The sequence below is a fragment of the Cyprinus carpio genome, chromosome A8 (assembly GCF_018340385.1).
Source record: "Cyprinus carpio isolate SPL01 chromosome A8, ASM1834038v1, whole genome shotgun sequence".
In the NCBI taxonomy this organism is placed as follows: Eukaryota; Metazoa; Chordata; class Actinopteri; order Cypriniformes; family Cyprinidae; genus Cyprinus; species Cyprinus carpio.
The window spans coordinates 7,201,490-7,219,882 of record NC_056579.1 but is presented as its reverse complement, the minus strand read 5'-3'; the positions used below and the strand labels follow the sequence as shown (position 1 = coordinate 7,219,882).

The 18,393-nt window shown below is 36.3% G+C and overlaps 1 protein-coding gene across 1 annotated transcript in view; it reads left to right on the top strand.

The window, feature by feature from the left end:
• Positions 1 to 18,393, top strand: part of LOC109108278 (xenotropic and polytropic retrovirus receptor 1 homolog) — a 66,244-nt gene that overhangs the window by 40,726 nt on the left and 7,125 nt on the right. Inside the window, exons 3-11 of the mRNA XM_042761885.1 lie at positions 4,873 to 4,974; positions 7,599 to 7,819; positions 8,651 to 8,800; positions 9,006 to 9,089; positions 10,083 to 10,164; positions 10,354 to 10,541; positions 11,009 to 11,188; positions 13,750 to 13,918; positions 14,775 to 14,969. Of these exons, the coding sequence (XP_042617819.1) occupies positions 4,873 to 4,974; positions 7,599 to 7,819; positions 8,651 to 8,800; positions 9,006 to 9,089; positions 10,083 to 10,164; positions 10,354 to 10,541; positions 11,009 to 11,188; positions 13,750 to 13,918; positions 14,775 to 14,969 (1,371 nt within the window). The remainder of the gene's footprint in view (positions 1 to 4,872; positions 4,975 to 7,598; positions 7,820 to 8,650; positions 8,801 to 9,005; positions 9,090 to 10,082; positions 10,165 to 10,353; positions 10,542 to 11,008; positions 11,189 to 13,749; positions 13,919 to 14,774; positions 14,970 to 18,393) is intronic.

Here is an 18,393-nt window from a genome sequence, read left to right as displayed (position 1 = left end):
TTACCAAGAACAAAGAAGTTACATTTTTGTCTTTTATTTCTTTCTCTTCTTTTTTCATTGTTGAACTCTGAATTAACTAACCTTTGAAATGTTAAAGTATTTTCAACCTTGGATTCATCCATTCATTTTTTGAAACAGTGTTAAAATGCATCTATTGTCTTTTTGTCTATAGTTGTTTTTCAATTTCAATTTTCCAAGCAAATACAATTATGTGAATATAATGCCCACTAAACTGTATAATTAAACGTCCCAGTTGAACATAGGGCTGGGTGATAAAATGATAACAATAATTATCACAATATAATTTTCATGATTAAAAAAATCTGCCTTTACACTTGAAAGAACTAAAGATTTGACATTTATTGTGGTGATTATCAATATTGACTGAACTAAAAAAAAATTGTGATAATGTTTTTGGCCTTATCTCCCAGTCTCTTAGTTGAACTTAGTACATCAACTATATCACTAGTACATTAGTACATCATTCTTATTTATTTATTTATTAGCATGTAATATATAAAAAATTGTCATATTAATTTCAATATATTTAATTTTAAGTTAGATAATGACTGGTGACTGATTGTACATTTTATGCCTTACATATTATCGATTAATTTACATTTTGAATAACAAATTGTCAATTATATTTCATTTTTAAAAAGTATATTTAGTTTATTTACTGTATATATATTGTGTGAAAAAAAAACCAAATATCTTACTTTGGCTGAATCTAAAAATGAACAAGAACAAGCAGAAACTTTCTAAAAGTATCTTGTCAGAATGACATGTTCAGCTGAATATTTCATTGTGTCATTTTTGTGAACCGACTTGGTAGCAGCGTCATGTCTCTGACCAGCTCAGATTTCATACCCCATCATCCATTTCACATCCCATCTGTGTCCTCCACCCCTCTTCCTAATGTATTCGCCCAGGCTGGATGCTGCCGGGAATCCCCCATGGCCCCCCCGCCCTCACCCAACCCTACAGAAACCAAGATTTACACTCTCAATGCGCTGAACAGCTATGTTGAATGAGTCTAGACTGAGACCTCTGAAGAGCTTCTCCCTCATGCTTACTTTACTTTTATACAGTACACATTATTTACACAGACACTGCTCTGGGTGTACCATACTCGTTAATGTGCATTGCTAATCATCTCCCAACTCTAGAAGTTTCCTGATTGGTTGGGCTAATTGTGGCTTGAGGGACGAGAGCGCTGGTGGAGAGACTGAGGCGGCTTCGAGGGTTTTCCTTCATCTCAGAGGATCTGGTTGAACCCCAGGGGGCAGGGGGGTGAACGGATGGTTGTAAAAGGCTTTTATGTGCTGCGTTTCATGTTTTCACTTTGTGTCTCTTTCCCAGCATGCATCATTCCTGCTTAACTGGTTTTGCCGCTCGGCTATCCTCCTGCAATCCCACCCACACACTTCAGCCTTTTAATAGAGTGCGCCAGCGAGAGCGAATAATCACCCTCTCTAATTTACTCAGGATGATGGGTCCTCGTAAAAAACTCCAACAACAGAGCATTTCCCGTGCCTCTTTATTGCTGTCAGGCGTACAGTTTAATTCAACTGCGATGATTGAGATCTCCATGTAGAGGGGAGATAAGGGACTCGCACCCATGTTTGGCTGCAGCGCGACAATGCAAAACAGCAAGACAAGGCCGATAAACAGCATTGAGGCGGTTAAATGGATTGTAAAATGAGAGTTCATACAGCTGTCGCGAGGAATCTCTACTCGCCACCAGTAACCCTCTAATGAGAGATGATATCGCTCACTCTGGACAATACAAGCAATGCTCTCTCTGTCTCTGCTGGAAAATCATGTACATGCTCAGTTGAAATTGCCAGTCTTGCATTGTAATCCTACTGGGTAAGAATTAAAAAAATAATAATTTGCTTTTTATTCCGAAAGTCTAGACAGATTGAATCCTCTTCCTGCAGGGCTTTTTTTGGGTAAAACAATACACAGTTTGATCCCTTGATCCATGGGCACAGTCAGGTCTGGTAAATCTAGGCACCCAGAGGGAAAATGTTATATTCATGTGAGCTTGTGAGGAAAAGAGTATGAGAGAGAGAGAGAGAAATAACCTCAGATAAGCAAAAGAGTGTTAGTTTGCAGCTTTATAGGATCGGTGTGCAGGATTTATGTGCAGGATTTAACAGATAGCAAGCTTCTTAGTCAGGAAAAGTGTGCTGATGTCAGGGTTCTGTACTTCACTTTCTGAATTAAAACACTGACAGTCACTGAGTTTTATGCCTGAGACCAAACAAATTGAAAAGAAAACAATATTAAAACTGTACTAATGTGATACAGCATAGTATTTTTTTTCTTGGTATCAGTTTGAGATTTAACCCTGTAAAGACTGGCATGTGAATTTATATATATATATATATATATATATATATATATATTGTGACGAGTCGGCTGCCTCCTCCCTGATAATCACCGGCACCCCGTCCTAAATCGCCGCCCTTCACCAGGCTCCCGATAGGAGTGGGTGTGGGAGAGAGGAGGGGCGCTGGACGAGTTAGGGCTGGCGGCGTGTGATGGGGCACACCTGAAGGAAATGGAGCCTCATCACCGCCGCTGTTTAAAAGCCCAACGCGCCTCTCCTCGAGAGACCGGTCTCTTTCCCCGTGCATGCACACTGGTGTCCTCGTGGGTCCAGGAAGGGTGCGTTGAGGGACTCCCGCGCCACCAGAGACGTGAGCTGCCGGACCCGCGGTCCGGTCGAGAACCGCACCCGTCTACACGGCCGTCGGGCCAGGATGCCGGGCCGTCCATCCCCTGCAAGCGCCGCGGCCAGCGAGGAGGATGAAGCCGCTAGAAGAAGCCGCCGCCCCTCGCGCCCCGGACCGAAGAGGGGAGCGCGTAAGGCCGCCGGACTCCGCCCCTTACCTGGACCCTTCCCTCCGTGAACACCGCCAGACCCCCACGAACCCCGCAGCACGACGAGGACACCAGATTCCCTGTTGTTTTGGACACTGTTCCCCTTTTGGACACTTTATTCCCCCTTGTTTTGGTTTTTCTGTTAAATAAAAACCTCTCCGAGGCCTGACGCCACGCCCACTGTGTCTGTCGTTGGCTCGTCTCGCCACAATATATAAACTAGCCAATCTGAATGAAATTTTGTCATATTTGAATTACAATGGATAATCATGCAAACCGTATCTTCATTCAAGTGTTTATCTTGAAATATTACTAATAATATAAAAGTTATTCTTAAGTTTATTTTATAAAAAAAGGTAAAGAGTCACAGCAAAAATGACACAAGGGCATTTTTAGAATTATAATAAAAGAGCTTTTACTTGAAAAATATAATAAATATATAAATATAAGATAACAGAAGGCATGTAGAAAATTGTGTATAACAGGTTTCTCAGCAAAATTTTGATCAATATTGATCATAATTTAGAGGCCTTAGAAATGTGTGTATCTAATATGATACAGTGTAACTTGTGACATCCATCAACAAAACTGAGTGATATTAAATGTAGACAATGTACTCTACAGGTTTTCTTTTTCTTTGCATTTTGTGTTGTTGATAGAACGTGGCTCTAGGATGCCAAGGTGGTGGTTTTGATTTCCTTCGACACACACTGCACCTTTATTGTGTTTGCATGCATACAAGATGCCAAGAATTGAAATACACATCATAACATGTTCTAGTCTGTTGATCTGGTCTCTTCCTCTTCTTTCATTTCTCTCTAAAGTGATTCTCTTGCTGAAGTCATGTTCCTTTGTGTCCGGGTCATGACAGAGCCATAAAGCCATTGTAAGGCTAACTAGGGCTCTCTTGATGAACAGCAGGAAGACACCACTTAAGACATTACCCAGGGCCTCCTCTGTTACCTTGACAACACAGACATAATGAGTATACATGTTTTTCTTGTGGCAAGCTGTGCGATTTGTTTCAATTTTCTTGTCATTTCTTGTTAAAAGTGACATGAAATGGTATTTATTACTTATTTAATGTATGTAATGTAACATATTTGTGGCACAGAAAATTCAGTGGAAAATGGATCTTTATCCATATAGATTTGATTGGAGTTAAAATTTGTAAAAAAAAAAAAAAAAAGACAAGTAGATGAGGAATGTGCATTAAGATGTTTAAAAAAAATAGATTTCATGAACACCGGAGATATGGTGAATTTGAATGTTGTGTTGTAGTTGTATGTGGGCTGAATATGTCATTTAGGGGAACCGGAGTCCATGGATGTAGAGAATTACTCTATCTCTCTTCGCTATAAATCACACAGAGAGATGGAAGGGGTCAGAGGTCATCCTGGGTCATTATGTCTCTTGCTTTGTGTAGATATGTAGATTCTTCAAAAGTGATCATATATGTTCCTAAAAAGAACCTCTGAAAAGGTATTGCACATAATAATAAATTCTTTGAGCTCCATTTGTTAATGTTAAGTTAATGAAATTAAGTTTTTGTTCACAAAATGTGATTTGTAAGCCACTGATATTTTCAAGTTCAGAGTTCTTATGGAAATAAAATGAACAGTATATAATATTTTCCATTTTTTGTATATTCAGTGCTTTGTTGGGCCACAGTGTCAATTTCAGTTATAATCTTTTTTTTTTTTTCAACAAACCATACTGATGGAATAAATCTACTGAACTGATGTAACCATTAAGGATAGCAACTATCTATCTATCTATCTATCTATCTATCTATCTATCTATCTATCTATCTATCTATCTATCTATCTATCTATCTATCTATCTCAATATAAAAGGTGGAGGCTGTGAATGTTGATGTGGGTTTTGGGACGTATGAATCTCTAATCTGAGTGCATTAGTGCCCACTGCTGAATATGAAAATGAACCCAGATTTACATCTTTGTGTTTTGTCTCTTTCAGTCACAGATGAAGACACTGTCAAACGGTACTATGCCAAGTTTGAGGAGAAGTTCTTTCAGACATGTGAAAAGGAGCTCTCCAAGATCAACACATTCTATTCAGGTATTGCTTTCCCTACATGCCTTCAGAAATGTTGATATACATTCAATTTGGCTGAATAATGTTATATTAATTTAATTTTTTAATTTATTTTTAATTTAATTAAAAAATCTTACTGGCTCCAAAACTAAGTGTATGTAATAAAAACGTACATCTTCCCACAAAAAATAAAATGCATACACCGTCAATCAGTCTTACAATAACTTTTTTGAGGATTACAGGAGAGTTTTCTTGAGCATTAATGATCATTAATAGTTTACTTTTAATAATCCTAACTGTAGCACAAGTTGAAGCAGTCTGAACTGCAGTGGCCCGCTAAATGCCGTCAAGGGATTCCCTGTGCATGAGGTCTAGGTGTACTGCGCTATTTGGGTACATGATGTAGTATGAAATGCCTGCCATAGTCATTTTGACATGCGTCAAGGTGAATGGACTATGTTTGGACTGATAATATATGCACACTGCAACATAATCTGTGTTGTTGCGTTGACTTCAGGGCAGCAGGAATGTCTGAGCTCTACTGCCTCTAGTGGTTGGTTGGGGGATGGCACGATAAACGAGTATTTAAAGATGAGATTAATGCTTTGTTTGCATATTGATGCATTGTTAGCATGCATCATGAATGAGAATATAACAGTAGCTAATTCTCCTTCTAAATCAAAATCTCAGAATGAGCTGAGACAGCTGGGTCAGCATTTATTCTGAAACAAAGAAGTGGATGTACATTAATAATTTAACATGAAATTAAAGCACTTGTCTTGCTTGTAATATAGGTTTAGTCTTTTTATACTCCAGTTGCCACCAAAAATCATTCACTGCTTCATTGCTGCAGGTTGTACAGACGGACCAAAATAAACTCTAATCGAGTTGTCCAGCCAAAAAAAAGCTGGCAAGTCCATTAACCTGGAAAAATCTCTGACCCCATACTTTCATTTTTCCCTTGTGGAAAAACACATGGATGTTTTTTCCACAAACACAAAATAAGACAAGTAAAGTTTCATTTGTTCAGAAACAGTATTAGAAATACAAATTTATTTATTCAGCTCTGCAGATAATTTTGTCCATGTATGCCCAGGCTGGTTTATGTAGTGAAATACAAGGCGTTATCATATATGATGCCCTTTAGAATGGAAATCTATATTAGGATGGCAGCCGCTGTTAGTGCACTATAGCTAATTCTGTCTAGTTGACCCAGACTGTGTTATGACTGAGACCCCTGCCTCCCCCCTGAATGGTCCTGAATTAACAACATGCTGTCTTTGTCCCAGTGGAGGAGATCTGTTAAGCACATAAACTCTTAGCACCATCTTAGCAACGTTCAGCCTGAAGATGTACGGACCTTATTCAGACTATTATAGTTGACTGGACACTATATATTTATGTTACATGAAAGAAAACAAGCTTGTGCAGTCTATTCAATATGTTGTTGTTGTTTTTTTAGGTCAAATCTTTGTTCACAGTCAATGTTTGTCTGGACTCTATTAAAATGATGTTCTGTCATTTTTTTTTTTTTTTTGTATTTGCATTATTAATGGTGTCCAAAATAATAATTTTAAAAATCTGTTTCGTTTGTTTGCAAATTCTGCTTGTCATCTTTTTAAACTCATCAGATAGAACATCTTTAAGAATTTTTTGTCATATGCAATTTGTTTTTAAATGTTTATTTATTTATTTATTTTTAATGTTTATGAATTTTTTCCTGTCTTGGAGTTACCTGAAAACATTTAATAAACGTATAATAAATACTATTATAAAAATAATTAATGTAAAATAAATGTATATTGAATATATTGAATTAATATAAAATAAAAATAAAAAGCAAAACATTTCTAAGCATAATGAATATAAATATAAAACAAATAAACATTTATATAAATATTACAAAATGTATATAAATGTATTCTAATAAATATATATTTGTATTAATACATTTTTTAAATATTTTGTAAATTTAAATTCATTAAAAATAATAATTTATAATTTTTTATTTATATATTTATTTTGTTTACTTCAGTGAAAATTTGGCAGTACAAGTAGACTGCCCTGAAAAAGACACATTAGTAGAGAAAATTGGATGATCAGTGCCTTGGGGACAAAGTGTGGCAGTTCTCCTCCTCCCTCCCTTTTTCATCTTGGACTGCTCAGTCCCTTACTGAGGCTTATCACCCATACGCCAGCAGGACTCGCAGTATTTACTTGTCTGCTGAACATAATATCCCGATTCCTTCCTCTGAAAGTGAGATGGGTGAGCAGGGTCCTGTTCACCGAACTGCACTGGGACACAGGCCAGCGTGGATAATGCTGTCTGAGATATCGCCCTTACAGGAAGAGGCTCATCTCTAACAGGAAATCTGTCTGCGTTACTTTCCAGTTGATGGGTAGAATTAGGGATTTATTTGTCATGCAAAATGGATTCTGGTTCATTTCATTGCAGGGTTGTAAGCCAAGCAGGCTTTATGTCTCTCAATAGATGCAGTCGAATAGTTTTTAATACATTTAAGATATTATTTTTCTATTCTGGTGTGCAACCAGGCCTTTTGTTTTCCATGTTCTCTCAAAGGCCATAAATCAAATAACTTATAATAACTTAATTATTAATATTGTCTTGTCTTTTTGGATCTTCACAGAGAAACTGGCTGAAGCACAGCGCCGATTTGCAACTTTGCAGAATGAGCTGCAGACGTCTCTGGATGCCCAGCATGAAAGCAACGCTCCAGGGTTGCGCAGTCACCGCAAAACGGTGTTTCCTTTGTCAAACAAAGAGCGCAACAAACATCGCAACATCAAAGACCTGCAGCTGGCTTTCAGCGAGTTCTACCTCAGCCTCATCCTCCTGCAGAATTACCAGGTCTGATGTTTTGTTGTTTGTCTCCTGTTGTGAATGTTGTACTGACTGCCACTTGGGTGTCTTGACCTTTCCACTGTTTTGTTTTTGTTTGTTTTTTTGGTTCTCTGCTGACGAGACAACACCTAAAGCTCAACATATGCTGGCTAATCACCACTGCTGATCTTTTTAACTTGATTCTAACTCATTTTATCTTCACTTTACAAACATTATATTTTTTCGCATATTATTCTCTTTACTTTTCTTCATACTTTCTTCATCAGTCAAAAGTTTGCATACAGTTGACACAACTGAATACAGTTGGATACAATTGATTGAAATATCTTTAGAATTTTATTTTAATTTTTTACTTAAAAAAAAATATTATTACTTATTATTATTATTTAATAATTATTTTTACTATTTAATAAATTATTAGCCTGCCATCAACTCATGAACCAGTTCTGAGGGTTGGGAAACCCTGATCTAAATGTTTATGTTTAAGTTCTTGAGATATGTTTCATAGACAAATATTAAATTTAAATGGATGAGTTAGACTGGATAGTCAGCAGGTGTCCACTAAACATGCGAACTGCTTTAACACAGTTAAAACCTATCCAAGGATGCACCACATGTCCAGAGTGCACAGATCGGGAATATTTTTTATTGCATGACTTTTGTTCTAAAACGTCTGATTATTTTATTCCATTACTCTAAATAGCAATAATAAGGAATGAGTAGATGTGTCTCAACATAAAGAAGTACAGAATTTCTCTTTCTTGTTTTAGAAGAAGGGCAAATATTCTTATTTTAACATCTTCATTTCATATTCTTATTTACCCTAATCGGATACAGAATCTGAACTTCACTGGATTCCGTAAGATTCTGAAGAAACATGACAAGATTCTGGACACACAGCGTGGAGCTGATTGGCGTGTGGCTCACGTGGAGGTGGCTCCATTCTACACCTGCAAGAAGATCACACAGCTCATCTCTGAGACCGAGGTAGGCTGCCTGACTCCACGTTTGGACTTCTGGTTTCTTGCTTGTATCGTGATCTGATTGTATTGGTGTTAGTGTAAACTCCCATAGCTGCTGAAAATGATAAATGATACTTAAAACCCTAGAGCACATTAGAATGAAGTGGAATTCAGGGCAGAAATGACTAAACTAAAGAATGGTGTCTGACCTTTGACCCTTGTGTGCCCAGGCTCTGGTGACCACAGAGCTGGAAGGAGGTGACCGTCAGAAGGCCATGAAGAGGCTGAGAGTTCCACCTCTTGGAGCAGCACAGGTGAGAAAGAAACTCAGATTGTGTAATGTTATGCTCGTCCACCTGGTGTCTGAGAGCCCATTTTAATAGCTTAACATTGAACTTTTGAAAACTGAAAATTGAACTTGATCAGTTCTTCAGCCATCCTTGAAAGATGTTCTTCTCAGTAAGGTTTCAGGATTTGATGGGTCTCAGGAAAATGTAATGAATTTTCACATGCTAAGATTCTGATTCTGACAGTTTTCTTTTTATTGTGATTTTCTACCTATTAAAATTTTTTAAGGAAAAATAAAAGGTTAATTTTCTAAATGACTTGTTATTTTTACACATACATCACTGGAGTCTCTGGGACAGTAAAGTCTGCTTTAAAAGAACATTAGATTAAGTGTCTGTATTAAATATTTAATTTAAATGTATTATTGGTAGCATCAAAGGTATTTTATATACCGAAATCAATTAAGTGTACATAGTTTATTTTTTGCTTATTTAAGGGATAAATACAAAAAAACTAAAGCAAGACCAACATGGAAAGCAAAAAATATGCTAGGTGAAGAATAACATAATAGCAAACAGCTGCATGAAAATCGTGTGAAAAATATCTGCAGTGTCTTTTCATGCATTACTTTTACTTCTAGGTCAATAACAGTTGTGTAAGTACTCGGGAACTATACAATGCAAAAGACAGGGTGGGTGGAGAGATACACGTGTGCTTGGAACATCATCCATAATACATAGCAGGAATCTTTCACTGTCCTTTGCCTAACATAAATGTAAATATGGTTCGCTGTAGAAAAAAAGAAGTTTAAAAGACATATTTGAGTTGAAGCCATCTGCTAGCTAACTATTCTAAGTAAATGTAGTGACAGAACTTGAAATGTTAAGTTGCAATGACATATTTCCCAAGTCCAAATGCTAATGCAAAGCTATTATTTCAGTGTAGGTGTACTCTGAGGTGTACTCCTTGCTTCAGAATAAGCACAGCAGTGATTTAAATGTGCTTTTTCTCAACCTCAGCCTGCACCTGCTTGGACCACTTTTCGTGTGGGACTGTATTGTGGGGTCTTCATTGTCCTGGCTGTCGCCTTTGTCCTTACTGGTACAGTTTTTACCTTGTTACACACTTAATCCATATCCATCTTGTTACATACATTTTATAAATTCATAAGTATAAATGTATAAATTCCAGCACTTCTGATAATGTACGACTCACTTGTGTTAGAACAGTGCAGTAATTTACATAAACCTTGTTGATAATCCAGCTGTGTGGCTGATTCTTCCCTCTCAGGTGCTTTTTTCATTGGTAATCAGAACATCTGGCCACTGGTGCGCATCTACCGTGGCGGTTTCCTGTTGATTCAGTTTCTCTTCCTCTTGGGGATTAATACTTATGGCTGGAGGCAGGCGGGTGTCAATCATGTGCTGATCTTTGAGCTGAACCCTCGAAACAATCTTTCACATCAACATCTGTTTGAGGTGAGACATGTCATGTAGAAGGGAACTTTACAGGAAGCCTGTATATACACTGCCTTTCAAAAGTTTGGGGTCTGTTGATTTGATGTTTTAGAAATAAGTGCTTACAAAGGCTTCAGTGTCACATGATCCTTCAGAAATCATTCTAATATGCTGATTTGGTGCTCAATAAAAAGTCTATCTATTACCAATGTTGAAAACTGTTGTGCTGCTCAGTATGTTTGTTTAAACTGATATATTTCTTATAATACATGTATATCTATTTAATGCATCCTTGCTAAATAAAACTTTAATTTCTTTTTAAATAAATCTTTCTCACCTAACCCTTTTGAATTAGAGTATAGCTATAAGGACATTGTATTCAGACTGATAAGATAATAGGAAAGGAAAAACTTTTGATAGTGATAGTGATTTTGATCAGAATAATAATGCTTCTGTATGTTCAGTTTGATCCTTTTCTCTTGCTGTAGATCGCAGGGTTTTTGGGGGTGTTGTGGTGTCTCAGCATCCTATCCTGTCTGTTTGCGGACTACACTTGGCTCCCTATGCAGACAAACCCCCTCATCCTCTACGGCTTCATGGTGCTCTTCCTCATCAACCCCTTCAAAACTGCCTACTACAAATCCCGTTTCTGGCTCATCAAACTTTTGGTGAGAGACAAATCCATTCAATTTGATAAACATAGAGCTTTCAATAGCCGCAAAAAATTAATGATAAATAGTGAAAAATAGTGAAAAACATTTTACGCCAACATTATATTGGCTATTACATGCTATTACATGCTGTTAATTGGCTCCATGCAGATATGCAACCCATTATATTAATGCATTAATACACCCATTTTTTTAATGATCCAATCAGTTCCAGATGGATTTAAAAAGTCCCAATTATTTCTCATTAAATATCCTGTTTAACTTAGAAATGTATCAAATTGCAAGTAAAGTGGGTTATAAACTGCATTTGCAATCATATCCTGTCTTGTTTAAGACAATAAGTTAATGTTTTCACTGGAATCCCTCTAATAGCAAAGCCACCTGTTCAGACACATTTATAACAAATTCAATTAAATAAGCTAAGAGCTAATTGGCTCATTTCAGTGCACAAACAGCTTCATCCATTTCGTCTTCTCTGCCTATTTGTTTTAGTTTTATAGTAGTAACAATTGTTTTCCCCTTGGGCTGTGTGAAAAAAAAGATACTGTGTGCATGTAGCTACACTACTGTTCAAAAGTCCTTAAGATTTTTTAATGTTTGTGAAAGAAGTCTCTTATGCTCACCAAAGCTGCATTTATCTGATTGAAAAAACATTAAGATATTGTGAAATATTATTACAATTTAAAATAATGTAATAAAACAATGTTATTTATTCCTGGATGGCAAAGCTTGAGTTTCAGCAGTCATTACTCCAGTCTTCAGTGTCATTGAGAAATCATTTTATTATGCTGATTTGGCATTTAAGAAACATTTCTTATTATTATCGGTGTTGAAAACAGGTGTGCTTCTTAATATTTTTTTGAATCAATAAAATTAGAAAGTTCTAAATAACAGCATTTATTTAAAATATAGATGTTTTGCGACATCATAAATGTCTTTTTATGCTGAATAAAATATTCATTTCTTTCAAAAAATATATTACCGACCACAAACTGTGTGTTCAGAGTGTTTCAATGAGGTCTGTGTGTGTACATGAGTGATTATGTGTGTGTCTTTGTGTGAGGTGAGGGAAAATAGATTGCAGCTCTATCTCTGCGGATGTGAAGACTGTGCCTGTGCAATCATTATTGGGATGGAGCCATCAGCAGCCGCCTGCCTCTGTCTCACTGCCCTCCCCACATCTAATTGACCTAGACTGGTGCCTTATTCCTTGGAGCACACGCAGACACACATACACTTCCTGTAGATTAAAACCGACACTTACTGATGGCCAAACAGTGGGTGGCTTTCTTCCCAGAGCTCAAACGTGCTGTCAAACTCAAGCTGTGCATCGCACATGCAGCTGTAACGTTGAAATGTACCTCACATTCAGACCTGTATGTCTAAAACCATTTTTTGGACCGCCTTCACCTGTTTCATCAGGTAAAAATAACTGATCAGAGTTTGTGTGGGAGGAAATCGATATTCACTGGCATTTGAGCCTGAAGAGTATGATTGCATAGATCGGTGTAGTGCAAAACTGTGTCGCTGGGAAATGTCAGCGATGGCCTGAAGGCTGAGAGAGGTACAGTTTCATTTCATAGGGTAAAAGGATTGAGCCACAGGAAAATATGTGGAAAAAAAGAAAGAAACAATGTGACTCAAGGGCAACAAAGGTAACTTGCCTAAATTAGCATGTAGCCTGTATGTAATTGTATGTTATATATTTCATTTATTTATTATAAATATATTGTTAATTTTTCTTCACATAATTTATTTAATTAATATTTATTGTCTAATTGTGTTGTTTTTATTTACAGTTTTATAATAGATTATTTATTTTATTATTTTATTTTATTATATATATATTATTGTTTGTTAGTTTATTTTTATTTTTTTTTAATTGGGTATTTTTGTATTTACAGCTCTCATTTTTAATTGTTGAATGTTCTAAGTGGATGCATATAAAAAGTCAATCTTTCTCATCAAACTTTTTATTTGTTATCAATATTAGTTTACTTTTACATTTTTTAGCCTTTTAGTATTTAAATTATTAATATTATAAATCATATTTTCTGCATTTCAAGGCAAAGCTGCTGGTACAGTTTACCCTGAAGAAACTTGTTTTAATAACTCATGATCTTTATCCAAATAACTTGCTTCAACATGGCAGAAATTAGAAATGGTTATTACTTTTATCATGTGTAGCTGTGTATGATTTCTAAACGTGGTCATGTGACAAACATGATTTACAGTTTGCTAGATTCATGTTGAAATGCATCTAACCCTATCATTACATAGACAGTGAAAGCTGGTTTATTGGTGAGGAGCTTATGAGATTGCAGATGATCAGTCAATAAAAACCCCATTGAGCTGCTTTCAGCCAGCTGAGTTCTCATCACTCGCTGTCTCATAGAGTTCACTCTGCCTCAGGACTGAGCTGTTATACATATATCACCTCATTTTGAGAGAAAAAAGCACTTGCGATGAATTCTGCTGTTTATTATTGTCTTCAATGATTAACCTATGCACTGTATACAGTATAAATATTTAAACTATCATATTTTCTGTGTTTGTAGTTCCGTGTGTTCACCGCCCCGTTCCACAGAGTGGAGTTTGCAGACTTTTGGCTGGCAGATCAACTCAATTCCCTGGTCATTGTGCTCTCAGATCTGGAGTATCTGGTCTGTTACTACAGCATGGAGCTGCAGTGGGGAGATCGCAGCGGCTTACTGCCCTCCACATATGGTAATTGATTCAGAATGATGCCATCCTGAAATGTACTGATTCAAGTTTTGACTGACTGAGCTATTCATGTTGAACCATCCCAATTTCAGCATTAGATGTAATGGTAGATGAATGGCTGGTTTTGATTAGCTGCTCTTGCACATGAATTAAGATTGCACAGACAGTGTCAACACAGGTAGGAGTTCTTCAGGTTCAGTGGAGTTTATCATGTGAAATGGACCAGGAAATTCAGAGCATCTGCGTAATGGTGCGGAAATGTGTCACACCAGCTCAGGAATATAGCAAAATACTGAGAAATAAGAGGAGGAGAAAGACAAAGAGAGAGTAAGAGAAAGTGAGCATCAGGGCTTAACACTGTTCATTATAAAATATTTTGTTTAAATTATTAGTATTAGTTGTATTAGTATTATTTAATTTAAATTTAAGTATCAATAAAGTTCATATATCTATGAGACAGCCCTAAATTCACAAACACATTTGCTGGAAAATGATAGCATATTACTCATTTCTGATTTATTTATTATAAAGTGACATTTACAAGATTGTCATTCTAGACATTCTTGCAGTTTTGATAAAAACTTGCAATTTTGACTACATTTGTAATTTGCGTATATTGCATATTTTGTATATATGTAAAATATATTTCAGTTTATCAAAACTAAATGCATAAGTTTTCAAGACAAAATCCTAATTCTTGATCTCTGAATTATTATATAATCATCATTTAATTGATAGAAATACATATAAAAAATAATGGTTTTATGCTGGGATATGTTTTAACATTACTGTATTACAATATTGTAGTATGGTCTTGGAAATAAAAATGTGCATTCATATTTTTATCCTCCTAAATAAGGTGATGAACGGTGTAACAGCTACTCTTATGGAGTTCGGGCCATCATCTACTGTCTGCCTGCCTGGCTGCGGTTTGTTCAGTGTCTGCGACGTTACCGTGACACCAGGAGGGCCTTCCCTCACCTGGTGAATGCTGGGAAATACTCCACCACCTTCTTTGTGGTCACATTTGCAGCCCTCTACAGAACTCATAAAGGTATAAACAAACAAACTGCAGTTAATTACAAACATTATATGATCATGTGACCGGAACATTTATTTATTTTTACGTTGTTGTATTTTTACCATTCTGTGGAGTTTACTGTTGTAATCTAACATTGATTCAAATGAAAAATGTTCAGTACAAATACTACCTGTGTGCCATTGTTTGCCTACACATACAGATGAATAGGCAACAGAATCATGTTTTGAGAAAAGCAGAGAAAGGAAAATATGACCCTTAACCTGTCCTTGTCTGTTAGAGTCATGGTTTATATAGCAACATAAACAGGAAGCATGAATTGCACAAAGACAGGGACATTAAGAGTTTTGTAAGAAACAGGTTTGAATTACATTTATGCATTTAAAAAATAGCGGCCTGCTTTATAAAAACTCATTTGTCACCAAGCAGCAGATTTTGCATTCAATCACAGTAATTATCCTACATTCGGTTCATATGAACTCTTAAAGAGTTTAAAAGCATGCCATTAAGATTCCAGACACATCCCTTGTCTCTATCTACAATTAACGTCTGATTATTCTGCCACTGAAATCCATCTGAAGTGCAAAGACTGCTGCTCAAACATGTCTCTCTGTCTGTCTCACTCTCTCTTATCAAACAGTCAGCCTCCATGCATTCCCGTATCTCTTCAGAAAGACAACTTCAGCCCAAATCGATCTCAAAGCACTCGGCTAAGCCGTTTCATCCATTTCATTATTTATATGCACAGTGCACACACAGCCATTTCTGGTTATTTCCCTTAAATGTCAGTTTTTAAATATCAAGCATGGGTGCATTTTACTTTAGACTTCAGTGTGTATTAGAAACATCTCTGTATCAGTGATATAGATGATGTCTGGACCACAGCCCATAGCGTCTGCCTCATACGACTAAAAGAGGCCGTATTCAACCCAACTTGGCAACCTTGCCACTCATTTGATGCATTCAGGATCCACAAGAGACGTTCCTGGCAGAGAGCCCATTTAATATATGAATGCATCAGAAATCACCTTGATCATTTGTGGCCTGATTGAAACTGATGTTCACATTAGTAAGCTGCCCAGATAAATGAGTCTGTTAATTAAATTTATTTTAGTTTTCGTCTAAACTAATCCCAAAGGAATGCAACATGTCTGAACGTAATTAATGTTGAAATTAACATTAGTCATGAGCCAAACTGGTGTGTGAGATTGAGATCAATGGTAGACATGAAAAGCATTAGTGTGTCCCCATGTGTAGTGTGGCTTAATGGTGAAAATCCAGATTTCAAACCCAAAGGTTGTAGATACAATCCCAGTGATTTGTAAGTCTTTGTGAACTTTAATTATTAAAGTTGAATGTGTTACTCCCCCTGCACCCTAGCATTATGACTGCAAGATTTGCATTGTGTTTTTCTCTTTTTATCCGTTCTTTTGTCAATAAGCCCATTACACCTGCTTTCATGTTTTTAGTGCTCTGTTTCATTGTAGAAGTGATTGGAGAAATGGTAGTGGGTCGATATCCTCAAAGATTTCATTTAAACATTAATGAGAAATGTCGATCTGAGCTTAAGCTCAGCTGAAGAACTCAATGACATCCAACAAGACAGAGCAAAATGCAAACAGAAGATTCTATGTGAACACTAAAAAAAGATTAAAGGAGAGAGAAAATATGAAGTGAGAAAGCAAAAAAGAAAAGCGGAAATGAACTATCCAGAGGAGCTTGAGCTGTAATTGCCTGCCTGTGGCGAGACAGAACAGTGTGAGTGTATTTCTAAAATAATGATGAAGTTCTGAACTACTGAAATACGATTGGATTTATTTTTACTCTCTCTGGATCAGACCTGGATCTTTGATCAAAACAAGTATTTTTGAGGAGAGCTACAGAGATTTGTACATGGAATGGTGTTTACCTGCTCTGATGGCTTCATCACAGATTTTTAAACTGTTTTATGTGGACCACATGTACCCAGGAATATGGTCCAGATGGAGTATGCAGCAATGATTGACAATGTAGTCAAAATATCACAGCTTGATTTAAAACATCACTATTTTAATGTCTTAACCCCCACCATGTATATAAATACACAGTTGAGTACAGATTAATCAGTTAACATACGTGGTCAGTATTGGTCCCGAATTATATTTTTCCATACCTAGGCTTTCATTTCAGTGATGCTCATTTCTATTCTATTCATTTGTTTGTTTATTAGCCATCATGTGGTCAGGTGCAGAGAGTGATGCATTCTATTTCCCATTCTGTACTCTATTACCAAAGACAGCTAAATGCTGTCAATGTTGAAATGTCTAAGGACTCGGAGGGATGTTGAGATGGCTTTGTGGTCCTGTGGGAAATGGGTTTGGGTCATCATGGTTCATTTTTACATAAATCTGCCATTGTGTTAATGAGATTACACCAAAGTTCAGTGTGACCAGACCAGTAGTGGGCAACCAATATGGTTTTTTTAATGGCCGATGCTGTTGCTGATATCTAAAGAGCAGGGTGGAAGATGGCCTGTATTTACACAGTTCAATATAATGATGAGATCTGACAAATGAGAGGATATTTGGTAGAATATTTACTTAAAATTCACTGAATCATTGAAAATAGAAATGTGTATTATCAGTTGACAAGGATGTTATTGGTGAATGCTATTGTGCTCAAATTGACGTAAATCTGAATATCCATCAAATAAATATCCATTTATCTTATTGCAAGCAAAAATATAATGGGCCAATGTACGTACATTACTGTTCAAATTTTTGGTGTCTGTAAAATTTTTGTTTTTGAAAGAAGTCTTTTATGCTAATAATGGCTGCATTACAAAACAATAATATTGTGAAATATTTCATTTTAAAATAACTTTTCTATTTGAATATTCATATTTCATAATAACGGTTGTGCTGCTTAATATTTTTGTAGAGGCCACCATACATTTTTCAGCATTCTTTGAAAAGAAACAGAAGAGCATTTTTTTTTAAATTGAAATTTCTTTTTCATAGCATTTTATTTATTTTTCTCATATAAGTCAAGGTTTCATACACCCAAACATGTTTTTAGTGCTTCACAATCATTTTCCAACCTCGGTCTGACCTCTGAATTACTTAAGCTATTTTTTTGCTCCTGTACCATTAAGACTTCTGTAGGTAAATCACTTAGTTTTTGTAGAAGATGTAGTTTTGAACAATGTGCATTAAATATAGAAATATCTTGCAGTGTAAAGTTTGAAACAAAAGACTGAAAATCAGCTCAAGCTTCTCCAGGTTTCCTCTGGCCTGTGTGAATAGATTAGACTTGCATTGCTATCTTATGGGGTAAACATCTGGATTTTCGGGTAATCTAGGGACACCATATTCAACATGGGCACTCGTAGCTAAGGGCTGAAATAGGATGGACAGGGCTATTATGTGTTCTGGCAAAAAAATGTCCTCCGCTGGTTTCC